The following is a 21,267-nucleotide window of genomic DNA, read 5'->3' as shown; positions in this document are numbered from 1 at the left end:
GTGCATCCCCAGGACCACGGAATCCCATCCCAACGATGGGGTTGGGCATCGAAGCATATATTGATCAAGGACTATTGACAGGTCATGTTGGCTGTGGGGGTGATGCGTGGGAGGGGCAGAAACCGATGGCGGTCGGGAATGGGAGGATCGGCGGCCGGGACAGCAGTCATGGCGGGCCGAGTGGGAAGCAACGGCGGCACGCCATGCACGGGAACAAGAACCAGCACTGCGCTGCGCAGCTATACGCGGTGTTGTAATAAGCACTGATAGCCGTCTCTGACTGCATGCTTGTGTACTACGTGGGAATCCCCCGAGACGTTACAAGGGATGTCTGGGTGGCTTGCATGAACTTAAAAAAAAAGGTGTAGACTGCGTCATCCGGGGAGCTTCCACAAAGATCAGGCAACCGCGGATGCCAGGAAGGTGGGTGTCACCAAATGGCCAACACTGGGATTGCTAGCCTTCTGAATGCTGCTGCTAGGGTGGAGAGGTTTCTCTTGTCCCGTGGGACATCATGCCCCCTGCTATGTACTACCCACGCTGACTGGGTGGGATCGCACAATCGGTACAACGCGATGGAGTACTTGAGCAACGTATCCTGCACACCTCCGATGTCCACAGTTGGGATGTTGATATACCCTTCCATGTCCAGGTCGACCACTGGATCTTCCCTCGGGGTCCATTCGGAAGGGCGGAAGGGCATTGATGAAGATGGCACAGCGGACCAGCGGTGGCTAGCGCGGATACAGTTTGGCATGATGGGATCAAAAGTCCGGCCGCCAGAATGCCCCCATAGGAGAAGCCAGGATGCCATCAAAGGCGGCGGCGTCGGCGATGACATCGTACAATCAGGCATATGCGTTCAGCAATGACATCCGATCCCCAGACTCTGGTGAAGAAAGAGGGAGGGAAAGGCGATAACAGCTATAATAGGGGTCATCATAGTATCCCGCAGTTCTTGGACCGGGAGCGGAGTCCACGTTGCCTTCTGCAAAGTGAAATGTCGCTGTATTATCGCGCCGCAGCTCGGCCATCAGCCCGCCTTGACAGTCAGCCAGGAGGGTGGCACCAATCGGAATACCACATACCCAATTGAGCTTGTAGGATCTACCGGCGGCGTTGTTAGTCAATGCGATCGAGGACGTCTACAGGAAGAAGGGCTCTCACCTGGACCTTGGTGCCCCAACCTCGGAAACAACACAGTTTCAGCAGCATGAGGCTGAGACGACTGCGGAATGGAGATAAACTTTGTGATGGAGACTGCAGGTTACAATCATGGCCAGGCAGCTCTACTCAGCCGTGGTTGTTGACACTTTTGTCAATCGGGAGAATCTCTGCAGTGAGCGTGTCTCTTGGTGTCACTACGGATCATTTGATCCGGGAAGGCCGAGACGCTGCCTGGGTTCTTTCCATAGCGATGCGGCCATGGACCATGAAGCGATTTCATGAGTGCAAATAGAAGTGGCCGTGCAAGCGAACCGAGTGGATACACAACAGATAGTACGATTGGGTCCGATCTATCTATATCTATGGATCGATATTGGCGAAGTCGTGGCTAGCAATGACCACCAATTAGGAGTTTAAGGCCGAGAAGCGCGCAATGCGCCATCTGGTGTACGTACACCATGCAAGATGGACGATGCACGGGAACCAAGTATAGCAGCAGCGAAGGGGAGATAAAACATTCTGGAGCAGCAGTCATGTTGCAATCGGGACATCCCCCTGACCCGAACTCCACCCAGAGTCTGGAAACCTCGACTGGTTGTCCCTTGGGCCGCCATGATTGGCGAGTTGCCACCACCACCACGCCATGGACTCCACCACACACAATTTGACTGGTTGGCATTGGATGGGGCCCAAACCAATGGCGGACCGGATAAAGTAAAAAACTAAAATGGTTTGCAATGGTGAAAACTTTCCTTTTGGTCGGCCCGGGGGGAAAATTGGGTGGGATTGGGTGGCCAACCCGGTTTTTCTTCTTTCTCAGGTACCACAACGTGTCTGGACCCATTCATTCCCATTCATTCCCTGAACAGTCCCTCAGTTGGTCTATGGCAGTCTCATACAACATGTGAGGTGGAAGTGAAATTGTGAATTGGGAGCAGATTCAATTCACTCTGTGCTGCAAGGAGAGCAGCGATGACGATGACCAGCAGGATCCAGTATCAAGTTGGGATGAAGGGATGGGAATCGTTCTGCAACATTGGCCGGTGAGCTGTCAGTTGGTTTCATCGTGCAGCGCCGATCCTGCATTCAATTTCTCCGGGATCCAGGCCGGCTTGTCCTTCATCACCAATCACGCCCGCCCTCCCCAATGTGCCATGAAGTCATGCTTCTCCTCCATCCCATCCTGTCCCGGCCCTGCTTAAAACCACTATCCCGACGGGTCCCTCTTCTCTCCTCCCAGACTGCTCGTGGATTGTTTCTTTTCTTCCCGTGTCGTGCCTTTCCGATCCCGACTGGTGGGTGTTTGCTGTGGACTTTATTGTGGTATCTCCGACTCTGCATTCTTCCCTAATTCCGCAGCAGCTGGTGCTGGTCTAGACTGCGACTTATTTTTGGTCGGGGGCCCCCCCCGTGGACTTTGCCTGTAGACGCCCGTTGGGATTCCCACGCTTGCTCTCCACCCACCCACGCTTTTCTTATCCACCTTTTATTTTTTTTCGCCTTTTTGACTCTCGTCGCTTTTTCCCTCCTGCCATTCCGAGTAATTCTCCAGTCCCTCCATCCATATTCTATCAATCCCGTCCCCATCACGTTTACCCGTCTTTTGACACTTGCACTCTTATTCATCGGGTTCTCCCCGTCTGCCTCTTCTCATTCGCTGGGGTGCTTTATATTGCCGACTCTATCCGGACTGCCCTTTTTTCCTTTCTTTGTTCGCCGTTTCCCCCCCAGCTTTTCAGCTACATATCACGCATTCCTCGCCCATTTGATTTCCTCCTCACATTTTTCACCCCTCACACCTTTCGTGGCTTGACAGTTTCCTGATTGTCCGCGCAGCTGGCTGCTCGGACTGTTCCAATGTCGGAGTCACCACGCCATGACGATGCCTCCTATGAACTTCTAGGCCGCCAGAACAGCTGGGATGGAAACGACGGGAACGACGACACCCTCGTCCCGCGCAATTCTGGCGAACCATCCGCCCCCTCCCACCCCGAAGGCGAACCTCCTGCTGCTGCAACAGAAGAGGGTGCCCCCAATGAAACCACCAGACCCGCGCGCGTTCGATTTCGCTCCGTCAGTAACCATAATAATGAGACGGTGCCCCAACGCCCGCCCATGCCGCGCGGGGATTCCGAATACTCCCTGCGCTCAGTGCATTCCTTCGTCCCGACGACCGCGGAATCGACGGATCTGGCCGACTATTTCGAACGCGATCACGCGCAGGAAAATGACCCGGAAGAGCGAAAAGGCGACCACCCGGAAAAACGCTCCTCGCCCACCGCCGATGAATCCCGAGACACCTCCCTCGACAAAGATGAACCGCAACAACCCGTCTCCGCCAAGGACCGCTGGAAGAACGCCAGCAAATTGATTCGCCAAAAGACCGTGCTCTTGGGTGAACGTCTCGGTCGACCCTTGGATGATGTCGGCGATTTGGGAGCCGCCATGTTGCCCGATGATCTGGAGGGCGGCTATCCCCCCCGCCGTAGGGGCGAAGAGAAGGAGCCTCTCGATCCTCATGGCCGCAATGACGAAGCGCCTCCCCCGCCGAGTGCCGAAGCCCATCGCCTGGTTCGCAGCATGACCCAGCACAACATGCATCAACGCCGCAAGCCCAAGTCGGCGTATGCAAAGTCGGGCCAGGAGACTCCCGATGGGCTCGGTCGTCCGGACTCGTGGTACGGAGCTGGCACTCCTGGTGGTCGCGGCGGGGGTGGTATTCTCTCGCAGCTGCTCAAGTTACACGCACAGCAGCAGGCCAACCGGGACAACATGTCCATGACGGACTCCTCAGATAACGAGTCCGTGGCATCCTCCGGCACCGCAACGCCCAGGAGAGACTTTTCCGCGGGCACCTTCTCCTCCGGAACGGCGACGCCCAAGAAAGAGAAGGTCAAGTGGTACAAGAAGTCTAGTCATCAGTCCACCGCTTCCCTGGTGGAGGCGTCGATGAACCTCAGCCGGGCGAGTTTGCCTGCATCGGCAGACACGTTGGTCAACATTCCCAACAAGAAAGGCAAGAAGAAGCGCAAGACCCGCCTCGAGGACGAGATCCGTGTTACGGTGCACATTGCCGAGATTCTGGCCCGCCAACGATACATCATGCAGCTCTGCCGGGCGCTCATGCGCTATGGTGCCCCCACTCATCGTCTGGAAGAGTACATGCAGATGACGGCTCGTGTTCTGGAAGTCGAAGGGCAGTTCCTGTACCTCCCCGGGTGCATGATCATGTCCTTTGACGATCCGGCCACGCGTACGGCCGAGGTCAAGCTGGTCCGTGTCGTGCAGGGAGTCGATCTGGGTCGCTTGGCAGAAACACACAATGTCTACAAGAACGTCGTTCACGACATGATCGGGGTGGAGGAGGCCATCCAGGAGCTTGATCTGATCATGAAGCGACCTCCCCGTTTCAACAAGTGGATCCTGGTGGTTACCTACGGACTGGCAAGTGTTGCCGTCGGTCCCTTCGCCTTCGACGCCCGCCCCATTGATATGCCCATCATCTTCTTCCTCGGATGCCTCGTCGGCTTCATGCAACATGTGCTGGCGCCCCGGTCGGTGCTGTACTCGAACGTGTTTGAAGTCACGGCGGCCATTCTGACCTCGTTCCTTGCGCGAGCTTTTGGTTCCATCTATGCCACCGTGGATGGGACGCACGAGCGCCTGTTCTGCTTCTCGGCCTTGGCTCAGTCCTCGATCGCTTTGATTCTGCCGGGTTTCATGGTACTGTGCAGCAGTCTGGAACTGCAGTCACACCAGATGATTGCCGGTTCAATCCGCATGGTCTATTCCATTATCTACTCCATGTTCCTCGGTTATGGCATCACGGTCGGCACCACCATCTATGGGCTGATTGACGGCGACGCTGCCTCGTCCACAACCTGTAAAAACGAGGACGTATGGGCCAGCAAGTATATTCAGCATTTTATTTTCGTTCCGATCTATGTGGTTTTCTTAGCCATCATCAATCAGGGCAAGTGGAAGCAAGTGCCCGTGATGATCGTCATTGCGGTCTGCGGCTACGTGACCAACTACTTCAGCACCCTCAAGCTGGGCTCCAACTCCGAGGTCGCCAACACGGTCGGTGCATTCACCATCGGTCTGTTGGGTAATTTGTACAGTCGGCTGTGGCACGGACATGCCGCCACCGCCATTCTTCCGGGTATTTTCGTGCTCGTGCCGTCTGGCTTGGCATCCAGTGGTTCCTTGCTGGCGGGTATCCAGTATGCCGACGAGGTGCGCGACAACCTGCGATCGGGAAACACGACGGCGACCGACAGCACTTCGGACTCATCGATTGCCAGTCTGGGTTTTGGTATGATCCAGGTTGCCATTGGCATTACGGTGGGATTGTTCGTGTCTGCCTTGATCGTCTATCCCTTCGGCAAGCGTCGCAGTGGTTTGTTCAGTTTTTAGATTGTTTGCCATCTGATAATTTACCATATACACCGAGCGGTATCGAATATATTTATTGTTACGATGCGTTGAATCATGTATTTCGGGATTTGTGTTGCATTTGAGCCGGCTTTGCATAGATATGACTATTGATTGATTGATTCACTGCTCTCTCTCTCTCTCTCTCTCTCTCTCTCTCTTCTTTTTATTTCGGGTCATTGCAGGGCAATGTCTAGCCTTGATGAATATACCTTGGTTCGGTGGATAGATAAAATAGTTTCAGGATATAATTGACATGATGTCTCAATTCGATGGTTTACCTAATAATTCACTACGATACACCCCTGATTCATCTAGATCAAGCACTCAGTAGAATGATGGTTGTCCTAGGTAGTCCAAACTCCCCACGACCACAAATGACACTAGCAAATCAAATGAAAACAAAACCATGGTCTGCACCCCGCGCAAGATATCTTCTCCAGACCAGATAAACCAACTGCAACACATTAGCCCCTTGCACTCCATAACTACTACTCTTGTTCCCTGAATCCTCCTAAGTACTGAATGCACCGAGAGAATTACGAGGAATGAATTTCCTTTCCTAAGAAGTAGACCATGTACAAATCGTTCTTCATCTATCTGTCCTCATAGAAAATGAATTTTGTAGATACCAACTACTAAACAGAAGTGCGATCAGATACCCATCCTTCTTAAGATCACTATTTATTTATCAATACCATCGTCAGAAAATAACGAAGATGTAAGTCTTAAGACGATGAGACCATTCCAACTCGTCATCATCATCAATCATGGCCCATATAGCATGATGCATCCCCGAGATGGACATTCAGTGTATGTATGTAAGTACAAAGCCAACCCCCTCCCCCTCCCATGTCAGATGGGTCAGTATGATAACCAATGCCACCACTATCACCCAGCAAAGTCACTCACCGCGGTGGGTAACCCCCACATCATTCTTTTTTTTTTTTTTTTTTTTTTTTTTTTTTTTTTTTTTTTTTTTTTTTGGATAAAGATCTTCATTTTCAAGGGGAACTATCTCTCCCCCCGTGCCCCCTTCCTCTTGTCCGCTTCGTGAACCTGCATGGGTCGATGATGTTCGTTTTCGCGGCTTACTGATCGATACTCCTCTCTTATTTTTACCAGTAGGATTTCAATGACCTCGAGCGCCCTGTTCAAGCACAGGCACACTAGGATCATCTTCAGACGCCATGTGTTGTTCCTAGGATTCGTCTTGGTTTTCTTGCCCTGTTTGTTTGCTCTCTTCTTCATGCATGCAAGGCATACGATGTTAATGCCATGGTTCGACCTTTTCGGCGCTGAAGTAGCATTCGGCAATTCTGTCCAAGTTCCACGTCGTCCCGTTACAATAACACGGCACGCTATCTCTACTTCTTGACCGCGGAGCGTACGTAATCTTCTCGGATGATGTGATCGTGGCTTTTCTTCGTCAAATCATCCGTATATATGTCAGGGTTGTATAGAGGCTCGTGGTCCCATCTGCCGTGTGTGTTGTTGTGCTTGAACGGAAGATCCAGGGATGGGAAGATGTGAGCGAGTACTGCTGGAGGATTCAAGGTTTCTCAGATGCGTCTGTCTCCTTAGTAGGTAGGAGGATCGAGAAGCCGGTAGGTAGGCGTTGGGAGTATGTGCCCACTTCGGAACTTTCCCCTTGGTCGGATATGAAATAGAACATGTGAAGGATCAAGTGGCTTCGTGTGGTTATACTTTATCATAAAGGTGAAATGCCCGCGGCGTTTAGGATATTGCAGTGAGAGGGATATCTATCACGTATAGATGGATAAAATGATGCAGGTTAACACGCTGCTCGATGCATCGTGCCTCTAAAGATGTGTTCGCAGACGCAGCACGCTCTGCCCGGAAGCCGTGAATAGTAAACAATGTAATGAGCATTCCGCCTTCTGTAAAACATCCAACAAACGGCCAGTTCCGTTCACTAGGTTATAAGCTCTGTTTTTTCTCCAGATCAATGGTGATTGGAGGACCCCGTAGATCTCACCATTCGACGGGAGATACGTTTTCTGGTATGATTTCATCATGCAACGCCCTGGCAAAAGGACTGGGTTGTTGGTAGACGCAGAGACTGTCCAGGGTTTCCTTGAGCCGGACGGAGGATTATGTCCTCCTGATTCACGCATAGACGGTCGCTCCTCTAAAGAATGGAATAGTGATTGGGTATGACATCCGTCCAGGGTTCGACATGTCTCGCATAGATTATATAGAAGTGAATTCAAGACGTCCTGAGCAGACAGGAAGTGGGGATGATACGTCCGCGTTAGCGATGAGTTCCGGAGGGTTATGTCCTCCTGATTCACGCATAATGTTAGTTGCCAACGACTCATACCAGTTGAAAGCGAAGGTGGTTGCTGACGAAATGAAGCTTAGATTGATAGTACTCCTTAGCTTCGAAAAAAGAATAACAAGGTTCCCTAAGCTGATTGATGAAGCGTTGAACGGTACGTCTGCTTCAGATATGAGTCCCGGAGGGTTATGTCCTCCTGTTCACGCACGTTAATAATCGCTCCCGACGCATACCAAAAGGATGGTCGGGGAGCATGAGAACCCTCTAGTTCCTAGGATGTACTGCCCGGCTTCGAATATGGAGTAGCAAAGCTTTCCCAGCTGACAGGGTGTCGAATGATATACCTGTGATTAAAGTTACAGCAGTTGAATGCAGTCTTGAATCCCATCTTCAAGCTCGCTCGAAGAAAGACTTCGCATCAGCTGTATCTTTATCCAGCATCGACAGGCGATCAGCTTGTAACCTGTCCAAGAGCTGCAACAGTACTGGGATAGAACAGCGGCAGTAGTAACATCATCTGCTCCTTCCCTTAAATCTTAGAAGCGGACAGCCTCTCGCAAGTGTGTCCATATCGACTTTGCGACAGGGCAAGACCAAGGAAAGTGTTCTGCCGTCTGGATCACAAAGTCGACATCTTCTCTAACAGCAGCCTCCAGATAAGACCCAGGGAAGATTCCAGAGTCTTCATTCGATGTCTTCTCTCGTTCGATATCTCATCTTGCTTGCGACGAAGGCATGAAGGAGACGGGTAGTATGGCTTCTCCTCTAACCAAGAATGATAATTCGTGTCTTGCTCACTGGGTATGTATGGCAGCTAGCCCTGCCATAGTAGATATCATCCCCACCCTGTCTCCTTAAAAGGAATTGGGTAGTAAATTTCGACCCCATGGCACATCCAGGAGTGGCATGGAGTCATTGCGCTGCCATTATCACGATCCTCCGGCCACCGCATAAGGGTCAACACCTTTTCTGAGACGAAGAAGAACTGCTGAGCGAGATTGCTGCAATTATATCATAAACCACAGCTCCATTTTCGCGCTGGTTTGGATCGACATCTTCCGTCCGGTCGGCATGTATGGCCCTAGCTTGAATTACATCTGGGCCGGCCCTGTCATTGGCGTTGTTAGATTCTTAATGGTCGCATCTCTCAACCTCCGTAGTTTAGAATGAAAAAGACCATCCTGGGGTATGTTAGATGTAGGGCGCATCATCCTCGTCATGAGCCATGCACCACGGCTCTGGCAAGCATTCAGTCAAAACTGGTGTTCGAATCTTGACTTTCAGCGACGAACTATGGGCGTTGTCACCGCATCTTCGAGCGGACGATGGCCAACCGGCATATCCATAGTATCTTCTTCATCCACCACCACTAACGAAGGGAAGATATAGGAGTCATATATATGGGTTGCATTGTTTCGACAGTGCTATAGTCGGTGACCCATATAGCGGACAACCACCTCCACAAAATGACCGAAAGAAAAGACAACGGCGAAATTTCTGAGGAATATTTCGCAAGAAAACGATGGAAAATTGCCACTTATGCATGTGTCCCATGGAGCTGCTGAGGATGTGCCTTGATGGTAGAAAATGCAAATGAGACACCCGATAGCCAGTAGCTGGCATTAGGTAATCCCACAACCGCGTTGCTGAAATGCTTGGGCAATATGTTATACCCAGATTTTTCTGTAAATAACCTGGAACGAACACAGAACTAGTGAAATGCTGACGGTACAGGGCATGTTCGGTCATGCTATATCGCGGGACAGCACACAGACTCTGTGGCCTTCAGAGTCATTAGCAGCACATGCCTTGATGGTAGAAGATGTGGTGTTGAGACGGTCGTAAAATATCCAGCGTAAAAATCTGTCACTTGGACAATGCTTAGTATTCCGAGGGTGAGTGGTCTCTAGATCCGTTTGCAATACGTGCTCTGAACATAAGAAGATGCAGTTGGTGAGAAAGTTGGTAGCCGTCATTAGTAACCGGTGAACAGTCTCTTCGGTTTTGTTATGTCTTCCTTGGGTGACTCAATGGCCTCATGTTCTATGTCCAGGATGATAGAAAATGTAGTTCGAGAACAGCCTGTAGCTGGCCATTAGTCGCCGCGGATAGCCTGTAGAGATGAAGTAGCGAGGCTAGAACTGGACACCTTTTCGTTTTGGCAATTGAAAAACGTGTTTTGTGGCGAAGAGATATGCACTTGGGGCACTGATACAGTGACCTGCGATTGCCCATTTCTGACTGGTCTGTGGAACTGCGTCGACAGTTTCTCACAGGCCTCCGTTTCCGCAACTCTCATTCAACGATGGATCATATATGAACTAACTCTTATATCTGCAACAGCCACCTTAAAAGGTTCAATGCAGCGACCCATTCGCATTTCCTTTATATATGCTCTATTTGCATAACTGTTCGTATCCAAGCTCTGCTGGAGAAGTATAGTGTTTTGTTCCGGGCATCGTCATGCAATCATCAAACCACGCAAGGGCGACGGCACTTAATGCACACGTTTGTATTCAGTTTATCTTCCAAAACAAACGAGGCCGCGTATTGTCAAGTGAGCTCGAACCACCTTAATCTCCACAAATCAGGTTGACCACCGGCAGTACCGGGTTTGTGAGATAGTCCTAGTGCGCCTTAGAAGGCGACTGAGTGGAACACATGTTCCAAAGGGAGCTTAGCTTCCAAGCCCTTTGTTGTTTACATGAAACTGACGCATACTCTGAGGTATAGCCCGATTCTGAGGATACTCAACAACCTTGTCGAACGGGGATGGTTGCAGTTTGATAATGATCATGGTAGTTCCTAGACCTGGGACTGGAGACTGCGGACTTCAAGGTACTCGCGGTTGATGATTATCTTTGAGGTTCTCCCTATTGGCGATCGAATAACGGCGACCGTATCAGCTGCTGCAGATTCTATCGATGCTCACAGCTCCATAGCCCTGGTAGCTTCATTACAGTTGGAATCAAAGTCGTAGCGTTCACTTCTTGGATAGTAGCCAAAGAATGGAGGTTGTCAACGTAACTCCAGGGCGTGAGGTGAATGTGGCCTCTCAGCCTCGAATGTAGGCGTTGGTCAACCAGTCTAGCCAACTCATCACCCTCGAACTGGAGGGCAACCGCCTCGGAAACGCCATCCCTCAGTGACCGTTCGCATGCCCACAAGACATAGCCAGGATCACCAGGCATAAGAGAAAGCTTCTCGACATTGACGCCAGGAAGCTTACGATGTCTAGCCAGGAACGTTTCGTAATGGGCAGTGTGGCGCTAATGAAACGTCAGCATATCGGCTTCTAAACGAGCCTACCCATACATACTGATTTCTGCGCGACCGTCAAGCGGGCGCCCCGCTCGTGCAGTGGGAGCAGAACAACATGGAATCTATCGAAAAGCTTCCAATGCCAAATATCGACTCTGAGTCGGTGATTCTGTAGCAAAATTTTGATGGTATGTAGATGGTGGCCTGGATCTCCCGGCTTCGCTCAATGGGAGCACTATCCTATAATAAGCCATCGATGCCAAAGATAGAGTCAATCCGTGAGAGACAGATACAGATCGAATACACTCAGTTGCCAAATCATTCTTCAGCTCTTTGGGTAGTTTCGCTGCAGAAGAGTCTGTCATTGCTAGAGCCTGTCTTCTAAGACAGAGCTTCCACTTGCGTCTTATCCTGAATCATTTGTTTGGACGTCAAATGTAACACGAATGGTTTTCGGGTACTTCATAGCTACAACCACCATGTAGTCGTTCCGGCCATTGCGACCGCCATCTTCGTCCGGAGCCTAATCCTGTAGGCGTAAGGCGAAGAGGAGCAGCACGAGTATTATGAGAATATTATGCACTCCCCACAGTCTTCGATATCAGCGAGAATCGGCTGAATAGCATAAATAGTCGTATGGGAAATCGAAAAATATATATGGCTATCAGAGCTGTTTTTGTTGACGTAGATGCTTCTCTTTCACCCCTGAGGCAAGCTGCACAAAGGTGACGAGTGTCTCATTCGACGTTAGCCGGCGGATGGAGAGCGTTTGTGTGGTTGGAGGCAGTGCTACCGCACCACCAATAGTTTCCGAGAACTGATTTGTTCGGACGCGTCTCTTGTGCATCATACCGCCCCTGAAGTCCCGTTTTGGTAGTGAGATCATTGGGAGACTGTCTTGAGACCATCCGTTTCAAACCTTCGCCCAGAAGCACCCCATGGGCACCAACTGGGAAAGGGTACCCTAAGGTATTCCATACGTAGGTTATATCAGACCATGTACCCATGGTCCTCAGACGACTCTGCAGGTGAGTATTGCAATAGGTATAGCGAGGAGTTAGCGTTGGCTCGCTACACACGCGTCACAACTCTGCAGGTTCTCGTGAACCGACAAGACCCAGACCCAGTATATAGATCGCAGTGCCATTATTCAGCTTTCCTTAACTCATAAGGTTGTGGACGACCATCTCCCTTAGGGGGCCTCTACATGCGGTAACCAGGGCTGCATGTAGAGAGGTATGTCCAAATCGTGTCGACAGACCATTTTGGAAAGAAGTGGTACTCTCAATCATCCCAGCGACTTTGAACTGGCTCAGCATGGACTCTCAAGCATAATGGTACTCGAGTCTGGGGGATCCAGCCACCTTGCTGGCAGATTGAGACTCTCTGCTACCCATCTGAGTCCCTTCCATCGAGCGTGAGGGAGAGAAAATCAAGGTCCGGACCCAGAACCAGACAGTTACTGCCGAATTTGAGCTAAGAGAGAGCCTGAAGGTGCTCTTCAGAGGCAAAATTGTTGTAGCTGAAACGGGAGAAGTTTATGCGAAGACAGAAGACCGCAGCCTTGGAGAAAGAAGCCCACGCATAGGTTGTATCAGAGAGCAATATAGAACTGTTGGCCCCCAGGCGATCCACGCCGCCATTTGGGCAGTTTCAACTTTCGATTTTGAAAATTGATAGATAGGTACCGTAATGAATGATCTCCGCGATTGTTCCCCAAGGACAAGCGAAGCAAGACCTGACCGGTTCTTTCTCCATTGCAGTCTGCTGCCCAAGCTTTCAACCTCATACACACTTTGTTGTATGTACTGCCTCGATTTTGTCCATGAACGGCCCCATAGGCTGGGCTGTAAATATAGGAGCTTATGCATGCCCTTCGATTGAGAATGCACACGCAGCCTTATATTTCTAGTTCCGATGCTCTGTCCATGAATGCTACCCCGTTGCGTTCTTTGCTTGCAAATGAATGCCGTAGGCAAAAGCGCGTCAAGTTTTCTAGGGTAGAATGCATGCTTTCTGCAACCTGGACGGTCATGCCAGAGAATTGCTGCGTCGCCATCATGCAACAAAACCCATGGTTCCGTCGGTGAAAATACGCCTGTCGGTTGGTCCAAGTGCTCTTCATATTCTAGCAAGCGCCAGCATTTCGCATTCGTATTTATATCCTTGATGACTGGGTCTCCAAACCTATCATCTGCCATAGTGAAGGGTTGCCAGGAAGCATTCAGACAATGAACAACGCTCAGAATTCATCGGTCGGACCCTGATGAAAATTGGAACTGTGCTTCGTTCTAGGGCGCCAAGGCTGAGCTCGTTCTTAGAGGGTTGACGCAGTATTGTTCGCTATCGTCTTCTTCTCTGACACCGTGAGCTCGGGTGCATTGGAATGGTTTATGAGTAAAACCATTGCATCGAGGTATCCGATAAGAATAGATCCAATAGTATGACATTACGACCCATCGCGCAGTAAGGGCGCTCAATATCGTCATTAATGTCTAGCACAGTGGCATTTGCATTAGCTACATGCACGGCAGGGGCGGGATGGCCAGAGAGGCAAAAACCTTTCCATAACCAGTATCATCAGCGAGGAAACCCCCCCTTTGATGAGTGGTCGTCTCTTTACAGAGTAACCAGGTGGCTCCGTACAATTGGTACGGGTAGAGAGCTCGGTCTTTCTGGATTCTTGCAATGGGGATTTTGCACTGCGGATGGGGCTGTTGTCCAACATTAAGTCGACGTGCTCACGAATCCCCGGCTCTGGATCCTGGTCCTTTGTATATAAGCTGACCGATTGCTGGTAAATTGGCACAGTTGATGGCCACATCTGTTGCCATCATGCCTTGTCGTATGGCACATTTACTTTCGGTGTATCGTATCGTCCTGGAACTAACGGGGATATAATGCATGGCCCTGGATGAATGAAGGGAGCTTGAAATCCCCAAGATGTGCCGAGGGCAATGCTTGACCTAGTAGGTTGAGTATCTTTAGACAGGACTTTCGAAGGGGTCACAAAGGCAGTATGCCACAGTTATTATATCGCTTTTTTTTCTTTGGCTGCGCCCAACCCGTTCATTGGTACAGACATACCAGGTAAAGTGAAGTCAGTTGAGGTGACACACGAGGTGATGTACCGCTCGTGGAGCTCTGAACGACAGCTCAATGAAAGTAATGGTGTGGTCGAAGGATTGTACCATAGCTCGCTCTCTTGCTTTTTACGGCCTTCTTGGAAAGCGTGTGCTTTTATAAAGAGTGAGCTGCCAGTGTCATTTGCTTGGGCAATGGCAGCTAGTCCGCAGAAGCTCATCCTGGCTGACGCTATACCGAAGACGATGTCGATGTCGTCTTTGCTCAGAGGCCCCGAGTCGTTTGGGGCACGTCAAGAAAGTAGTCTTCGCTGCTGCTTGAAGACATGATCAGGACACGCGGTTCGACCTTCGAGTGTACATGATATCCGTAGAATTTGCTTGTGACTACCAAGGCATATGTTAGTTCGTGCAGTGGTAAAAGCGGCTTCTCTTCTTCAATCTGCGAGGTGGAGATGCCTACTATGATCGTCATCCAACTTGGTGTCTACAAGACGAACACAAGCTTAGTTCCGACGAACCAGTGAAAACTCTGTAAGATATATAAGAGCATCAAGAGTCGGACTTGCTTAGGAGAGTGGATAGTTGTTGATGCTCGCGGAAGCTCTCATATAGTATAGATATGAAGTATCGGTGAGTCGTAGTAGTCTTTGTATTATATAGGGAGAGGCTGAATGGTGTGGGTCATGATAATTTCCACATAATAGCGATTAAAGCCCTAGATCGAGGGTATCTTGAGGCATAAATGATAGTATCAGTGGACATATCCTGAGATGAGGATGATATGAGATGATAGAGATGAGGAAGAAAGAGGAAAGAGAGAGGCAAGAACAGAGATTTTTATACCTTTGCAGAGCAGCCCATCCGTCACTGAATTCAGGCATCTTCACTCCATACTATCACGAGTCAACGTGAAGTTGTATAAGCGTAGTGACAGGCCGCAGTGACGATGATCCGTCACTGCGGTGGCTATCCGCGACTGATCTTGCTATCCGTGACTGCGTTGACTCTGGTGAACCAAGTGTTCGGGAAGGGGTGAAAATGAAGCTGAAGCGGGTCAGGGAACATTCCAAGCAACACTAGACGAGTCAGCGACGAGTCAGCGATCCACTCGGTCTCACACGCTCCCAATAGTCTCAATTTGGTGCCAATGGCAACTAAGTATTCCATCCACTTTTAATTAAAGTGATCAGCGGTGCACGAATTCACATGCTGGATCTGGTACAGATCAGATTAATATCTCCTGGAATACGATGAAGGCCCACCTCAGGATTCACGATAAATTTCTGGTGACTGCCAGCTCGAATGGCATTCTCCGTCACTCTACACCTGCCGTTGGTTAATTCTCCGAACCTCTAATTGTCAATTTCTGCCAAAATGCGTCTATCATCGCTGGCCCTGGCATCCAGCGCCATCCTACCCGCCTTAGGCTACAGCATCAACGACTTCTCCTGCAATAGCACCGAACACCCGAATCCAGTTGTGCTCCTACATGGGCTAGGCGCCACCTACTACGAAGACTTGAATTACCTGCAAGGTTGGCTACAGACCCAAGGCTATTGCACTTACGCCAAAACCTACGGTGCATATGAAGGCTTCCCCTTTGTCGGCGGCCTCAAGGCCATCGCCGAATCGGCCACGGAAATCGCCGCGTACATCCGCGAGGTGAAAGAAAAGACGGGCGCCGACAAGATTGACCTTGTCGGTCACTCCGAAGGCGCCTTCCAGACCCTCTACGTCCCTAAGTTCGAGGATGGTATCTCGGAGATGCTGGATAAGCTGGTGGCCATTGCACCTCCCACCAGAGGCACCAACTTGGCGGGGATCTATGACATCGCATATGTTCTGGGAAATCTATCGCGCGATCTGATAGGCGACGTCCTGGATACCGTGGGCTGCGCCGCCTGTGATGATCTGGGTCCGGATGGAGCAGCGATTGACCGCTTGAACGATGGCGAGCCTATCGTGCAGCCGGGAAATAATCTAACGGTGATTGCATCGCGGTCCGACGAATTGGTCACCCCAACCACCACCTCCTTCGTGCATGAAGATGGGGTGACCAATGAATGGGTGCAAGACACTTGTCCTCTAGACCCTGTCGGTCATATCGGTGAGGCATACGATCTGAACGTCTGGAATTTGGTCAAAAACGCCTTGGACTCTACGCCGAAGCGTGAGTTCGTCTGCTCGCTGGGATCTCCCGGCAGGTGAGACTATCATCTTCTGAAAATTTGTATATAAGCATTTATATTTGGATACCCGGTTACCAGTCATTAGTGTCATAATGTATAATAATATCACCACAACTTCCTCCAAGCTTATGTCTCATAAAGATCCAAATTCCTTCCATGCGCTCTTCTCTCGTCCACCAGTGTGGATTCAGAGCGCTCGGGAGGCTGTTGGCCTTGGACAAGATTATGTCCGTCCCTAGCGACTTATCAGCAATGAAAGAGAAACCGGAAGCTATGGGTCATCATACCCTAGCTGTTTGTTGGGCAAAAATAGCGAGAGAATTACGATAGGGGCAGAAAATGCCAGAGCTGCAATAGTGATCGACCTAAATTTGTCAGTTCAATATTCGCTTGGAAGCGCGTGACATACGTACCCCATCACATCTGAATACTAAGCGGCGCGTTAGTGTTTAGCTGGCAAGGCGAGGCAGATTACTTACAGCTCTGTCAATCGCTGTCCGCTCGGCTGACCCCCATGTTGGAAGAGTACCGGAGATCGAGTTGTACAGCCGATCCACCGTAGACTCACTCACACCAGACCCCAGATGTAACCGCAGTTGTTGACGCAACTGTCCCGAGTATATTCCTCCTGCAATCGCAGAGCCTATCCCGTTGCCTAAATATGCGGCCAGCAGGACCAACGAGGTGACCTGCGCTAGTTCAGCGTGCGATACCGTGATCTGTGCTGCAACAATGCCGACCGTCTCGATGATACCACTACCAATGCCCTGGACCAGTTGCACGATGAACAACTCGGCCACAGAGCTTTCGTTTGTGCGGAGGCGAACCATAACGCCGTATCCAACCATGCGAACGACCGCACCGATGACGAAAATCCATTTGTAGGAACGTAGGCGGTACATCAGTAAGCCCGTCCCCATGCCCACGAGGGCTTGCATAACCCCGTTGGTGTAGTAGAGGAACTGCGCATTGCGTGGCGAAAAGTTATGCGACACCTCGGACCAAACATACAAATATGTATGTGTGGCGCCAAAGCTGATGTTGTCGATGCATACCAAAACCACTGGAAGCAAAATTGAAAGGTTACGGAAGTAGCGCACAGGCACCACAGGATGCCGGGCAACGTATTTCTCATATGGGTAAAGGCAAGCCAGAATCACGACACCCACAGCAATCAATGCATCGACCCAGGGGGTCTTCCATCGGCCAGCAGAGGTGGCAGCCAGTGTAATGGGAATCAGAACCAAGGCGAAGCCAGCACTTAGAATAAAGAGGCCACCTAGGTCGATGCGGGAGAAGAAACCATGTAGATTAAGCTGTTCATTGAGTACGAGACCTGACCGCTTGGCCCGCTGCTGGAAGACAAGAAGGGTGGTGATGATGAAACCGGCACCGAAAGGCATCAAGATGGCGAACATGCCAATCCCCCAACGCCAGCCAATGCCATCAACAACGCTCTGGACAATGAACGCGGACACCCAGGGAATGACGAGGAATGGGAGGTAGAGAATATTATAGGCGAAACCTCTCCATCGCATGGATGATAGATCCGAGACAATCGTAGCATTCAGAAAGGATGTACCTGCCTGCCCGATAGAATAGAGAACGTATCCGCCTGCGTAGGTGCTGAAGGTTTTGGAAGAGGCGCATAGAATGTAGGATACCACGTAGCATGTGACGGCGAATACATAGGCCTCACCCCGTCCAAGGACGTCAGAGATCTTGGCGATTGGGGGCTTAGAGATGGCAGAAATAATGCTCGCTGCGGTGTTCAAGGTAGCCAGCTCAGCAAGAGCGTCAAAATCAGATGTCGCAAAGTTACGGTAGGTCCCCACGGTTGAGTTGTCTAATTCACTGAGACGCAGACAGCGATCAGAAGGAGCTGCCGCTGTAGAGAGATGATAACTTACTAGATGACCATCATCATCGCCAGTCTGGAAGTGATCAGCACTTATAATATAATAAAGATATGACATACATACCCCGCATACAACAGATACCTGCCTTTGCGCCCGCTGACAGCTTCGGCAGCTTGAATCTTTGATGCCCCAGTTGCATCTGGAAATGCGGCACTCGATTCATGAATGGTGACATCGATGGTATTGTGCTTTTCATCATCAGTCGTGAAGGAACTAGGGACATTTTCCGGTCTCCTGGACGGGCGGAAAATTCCGCTCCAGCCAGCCATTGTGTGGATGTGAGTACTCGAGAGCAGAATTCAGGTGGGCGGGCCACATCAGGTATGTATGCTTTTCCGAGGCGCAGACGAAGATCGAGATAGCCGGAATCGAATCAAGGTCGAGTGATCAAGCTCATTAGTGCAACAGATCGGACTCACTTATCTCCATCCCTGGCGCTCTCCAATGCAAGCGGTCAGCAGAAAGACGGGGATCGTGATCAAAATGGCGTCAGTAATACCACGCACAAGCATTGACACACCTTCAACTGGCTGTGGCCGATACTGGGAGAGCGGATGGATAAATGGAGAGAGACAGACCTGGTGGACAGCCGAAGAGATCGCCGTGACGAAGACATCAGCTAACGTGACTTATGGGCTGGTGGGGGGGAGGAATGCCAATCCATGACCTCGGCGGTGCGAACTTGCCTGCCTTGGCCAGCAAGGGCGCAGAGGAGCCACCGACGGTGCCGATCCGGGTGAAGATCGACGACTATAGGACCAAACCTGGTCGCGAAAACGGGCAAACATTTCGTCGGATTCAGCACCGACAACGGCAGTGGACGAAGAATGTGACCATCGGTGGGCACTTATTGATAAGAAGCTGCATTAGTCACAATGGATCCTGCGGGGGATGGCAATAATGATCCTCTGCCACGCACGTCCACTTCGGTCGATCGGCGAAGAGGCAGCTGTCAGGATAGTGCTGGATTGCTCGCAATTACCGGAGTATCGGAGTATTAATCGTGAGTCAGTGTCAGTAAGTCTCTCCATTTGGTGCCCAGGGCCGATGGAGAGGGGCCTGAATGTTGAGATGCGCTGCGGAGAACCGAGGCTGGAACTTTACCCTTTCCGGAAACTGGGATGGGGATGGGGAACTGTTCCCCGCACGTGATGCATGCGGGACGCGTCTCAACATTGGCTCGAGGAGTCTGGGGGATGGGGATGATGCTGCAGCTGCATTTACTTGTCTCCTGCTTCGACCCTTGACAGCACCAGAAACTACGCTGAACCACATTAGGCGCGAATCTGCCTAAGCTTTGGCTCTAGCTTATTCAAGCTCGTGCCCTGTTTGGCAAGCATTACCATATGCGCTTAACTTTGTCTCTTCTTGAATGATTGACACAATCCCTAGGACTTTAGTTCTATCTGACGGAAAAGAGGGAACGCTAGGAAAGGAACTGGCTCCCCTGCTAGTGAGCGTCAAGCGCTAACTTGAGATTTTAGCTTCAGCGTACACTCCGCCGTTCATCCCGAAAGGAACAGGCAGACCAAACGCTCTTTGGCATTTGTCATGACCAGGCCACATACTCTGCCAATTTCCGACGATACAAAAGAATGACCAGGCAGAAATACAGCGAATACATATGGTGCGGCACGGTACCCCTTACACTGGCTCCCTTGGCTGCGAGTGTGTGAAGCAGAAGATGGCACACATCTTGGTCCCTCACTTCTGGACAACAGAGCGGGGAATGAATGGCCTTTCTGCCCATTAGTTGCTTTGATACAAGACTGATGTCGGTAAATTGCTCGACTCAGTCAGTCTGCCTTTCACATAACGAATACTACGGAGTCCGTGAAACCCCTCCGTCGAACGAGCCCATATGGGGCAAGGAAATCAACCTTTTCCAGCGAGGACTATTGAGTCCCAAAGGCTTGACTGGCATTATTTCGGACATGCGAACCGTAGTACATAATACATTATCAATACTCATTGTGTGAATCGGGCAGATCGGCCACATACAAGGTTCGGGATACTAGTTGACGGAAGGGTCAGCGCCAAAGCACAAGGACCAACATCAGCTTTATCGACTGTCGGGACATTTGAAGGCTATATGAAGAAGTGGGTTATATCTCTGGCTGCGATGACAGACCCACTGTTCCCAGATGCTTTTAGCCACTTCTATCATGGATGCTGGTCTTGCATTGGGTACGCGGAGTGTGATAAGGGCACCAGCCAATAACCTCCCGGTTGATCCATGCTAGTCCCCGAAGAGTTTGCTACTAGGCAATTAGAGGAAGGCCGAACACAGCCCAAGAAAATGCAAGGGATCACAGGCCACCAGCGCTGATCCGCCATCTGGCCTGTGTTTAGTTTTTCCGACCGCGATCTTCCCTCTCAATCTCGGCATGCGCGGCTTATCCTGGTGAGTTGAGCCCCGTGGCTATTCAACCCCCACTTCGGGCTCATTGCAAATCTCTTATTCTTAATTCGTCGTCATGGTTATGCAGATACTGCCGGCCTTCATATTCAGCTCCAGGTGAATGACCTGTCAGCCCGCCCGTATCTTGGGTAGACCATGGCTTGTTCTGCATTTAACTCGTGGGGCGCCCTTGACTATCCCCTCGCGTGCGTACACTGATAAAGTGGATGCTGTGGATTGTCTAGTCTGAGAATACATGGAACCCTTAAAATCCTCTGAATACGGGTCCTTTCCGGCTCACGTACATCCTGCAAAACATGGAGCATGGCGGAATGTACTCCATGGCATGGGAATCGCTGTAGTAGCTTTGGCGGGTATTGCGTGGTGGACGTCACGTCTCTATACTGGAGCGCATACTGAGATTATCATCCAGTCGGAGTTTAGCTGGGATCAGGTGAGAGACTTTGCATTTGTCGCCAGAGGTGTCTAACCGGTAAAGATAACTCCT

At 50.7% G+C, this 21,267-nt stretch overlaps 12 protein-coding genes across 12 annotated transcripts; 6 read left to right on the top strand and 6 right to left on the bottom strand.

The window, feature by feature from the left end:
- Positions 1–35: 35 nt before the first annotated feature.
- Positions 36–1,217, top strand: An13g02910 (hypothetical protein; the record flags this gene model as incomplete). The annotated part of the gene is made up of 3 exons (XM_059743926.1): positions 36–248; positions 369–842; positions 909–1,217. The coding sequence occupies 3 exons, from the start codon at positions 36–38 to the stop codon at positions 1,215–1,217; spliced, it is 996 nt and encodes a 331-aa protein (XP_059602146.1).
- Positions 1,218–1,318: 101 nt separating this feature from the next.
- Positions 1,319–1,781, bottom strand: An13g02900 (hypothetical protein; the record flags this gene model as incomplete). The annotated part of the gene is made up of 2 exons (XM_059743925.1): positions 1,319–1,521; positions 1,625–1,781. 2 exons carry the CDS (start codon positions 1,779–1,781, stop codon positions 1,319–1,321), a joined length of 360 nt encoding a protein of 119 aa, XP_059602145.1.
- Positions 1,782–1,864: 83 nt separating this feature from the next.
- Positions 1,865–2,991, top strand: An13g02890 (uncharacterized protein; the record flags this gene model as incomplete). The annotated part of the gene is made up of 5 exons (XM_059743924.1): positions 1,865–1,881; positions 1,988–2,071; positions 2,138–2,326; positions 2,408–2,538; positions 2,720–2,991. The coding sequence occupies 5 exons, from the start codon at positions 1,865–1,867 to the stop codon at positions 2,989–2,991; spliced, it is 693 nt and encodes a 230-aa protein (XP_059602144.1).
- Positions 2,992–3,024: 33 nt separating this feature from the next.
- An13g02880 (uncharacterized protein) lies at positions 3,025–5,583 on the top strand (the record flags this gene model as incomplete). The annotated part of the gene is made up of 1 exon (XM_001396386.3): positions 3,025–5,583. One exon carries the CDS (start codon positions 3,025–3,027, stop codon positions 5,581–5,583), a length of 2,559 nt encoding a protein of 852 aa, XP_001396423.1.
- A 2,055-nt stretch (positions 5,584–7,638) lies between these two features.
- Positions 7,639–8,116, top strand: An13g02870 (hypothetical protein; the record flags this gene model as incomplete). Its single annotated transcript, XM_059743923.1, has 2 exons — positions 7,639–7,776; positions 7,850–8,116. The coding sequence occupies 2 exons, from the start codon at positions 7,639–7,641 to the stop codon at positions 8,114–8,116; spliced, it is 405 nt and encodes a 134-aa protein (XP_059602143.1).
- Positions 8,117–8,259: 143 nt separating this feature from the next.
- An13g02860 (hypothetical protein) lies at positions 8,260–10,700 on the bottom strand (the record flags this gene model as incomplete). The annotated part of the gene is made up of 10 exons (XM_059743922.1): positions 8,260–8,431; positions 8,548–8,700; positions 8,749–8,904; positions 8,999–9,141; positions 9,211–9,272; positions 9,506–9,597; positions 10,078–10,197; positions 10,313–10,399; positions 10,476–10,539; positions 10,625–10,700. 10 exons carry the CDS (start codon positions 10,698–10,700, stop codon positions 8,260–8,262), a joined length of 1,125 nt encoding a protein of 374 aa, XP_059602142.1.
- Positions 10,701–10,821: 121 nt separating this feature from the next.
- An13g02850 (hypothetical protein) lies at positions 10,822–11,529 on the bottom strand (the record flags this gene model as incomplete). The annotated part of the gene is made up of 3 exons (XM_059743921.1): positions 10,822–11,172; positions 11,223–11,333; positions 11,458–11,529. The coding sequence occupies 3 exons, from the start codon at positions 11,527–11,529 to the stop codon at positions 10,822–10,824; spliced, it is 534 nt and encodes a 177-aa protein (XP_059602141.1).
- Positions 11,530–11,800: 271 nt separating this feature from the next.
- An13g02840 (hypothetical protein) lies at positions 11,801–12,841 on the top strand (the record flags this gene model as incomplete). Its single annotated transcript, XM_059743920.1, has 3 exons — positions 11,801–11,889; positions 12,149–12,290; positions 12,581–12,841. 3 exons carry the CDS (start codon positions 11,801–11,803, stop codon positions 12,839–12,841), a joined length of 492 nt encoding a protein of 163 aa, XP_059602140.1.
- Positions 12,842–13,555: 714 nt separating this feature from the next.
- Positions 13,556–14,468, bottom strand: An13g02830 (hypothetical protein; the record flags this gene model as incomplete). The annotated part of the gene is made up of 4 exons (XM_059743919.1): positions 13,556–13,725; positions 13,811–13,928; positions 14,025–14,158; positions 14,252–14,468. The coding sequence occupies 4 exons, from the start codon at positions 14,466–14,468 to the stop codon at positions 13,556–13,558; spliced, it is 639 nt and encodes a 212-aa protein (XP_059602139.1).
- Positions 14,469–15,624: 1,156 nt separating this feature from the next.
- An13g02820 (uncharacterized protein) lies at positions 15,625–16,458 on the top strand (the record flags this gene model as incomplete). The annotated part of the gene is made up of 1 exon (XM_001396380.1): positions 15,625–16,458. The coding sequence occupies one exon, from the start codon at positions 15,625–15,627 to the stop codon at positions 16,456–16,458; it is 834 nt and encodes a 277-aa protein (XP_001396417.1).
- Positions 16,459–16,565: 107 nt separating this feature from the next.
- Positions 16,566–18,627, bottom strand: An13g02810 (uncharacterized protein; the record flags this gene model as incomplete). Its single annotated transcript, XM_059743918.1, has 5 exons — positions 16,566–16,674; positions 16,727–16,804; positions 16,853–16,869; positions 16,919–18,373; positions 18,418–18,627. The coding sequence occupies 5 exons, from the start codon at positions 18,625–18,627 to the stop codon at positions 16,566–16,568; spliced, it is 1,869 nt and encodes a 622-aa protein (XP_059602138.1).
- Positions 18,628–18,777: 150 nt separating this feature from the next.
- Positions 18,778–20,108, bottom strand: An13g02800 (hypothetical protein; the record flags this gene model as incomplete). Its single annotated transcript, XM_059743917.1, has 6 exons — positions 18,778–18,936; positions 19,026–19,204; positions 19,278–19,450; positions 19,533–19,644; positions 19,831–19,927; positions 20,007–20,108. The coding sequence occupies 6 exons, from the start codon at positions 20,106–20,108 to the stop codon at positions 18,778–18,780; spliced, it is 822 nt and encodes a 273-aa protein (XP_059602137.1).
- Positions 20,109–21,267: the final 1,159 nt, after the last annotated feature.

This window comes from Aspergillus niger, assembly GCF_000002855.4.
Source record: "Aspergillus niger supercontig An13".
NCBI lineage: Eukaryota > Fungi > Ascomycota > Eurotiomycetes > Eurotiales > Aspergillaceae > Aspergillus > Aspergillus niger.
Note: the sequence above shows the minus strand (reverse complement) of the source record. Positions and strands in the feature narration are given on the sequence as shown.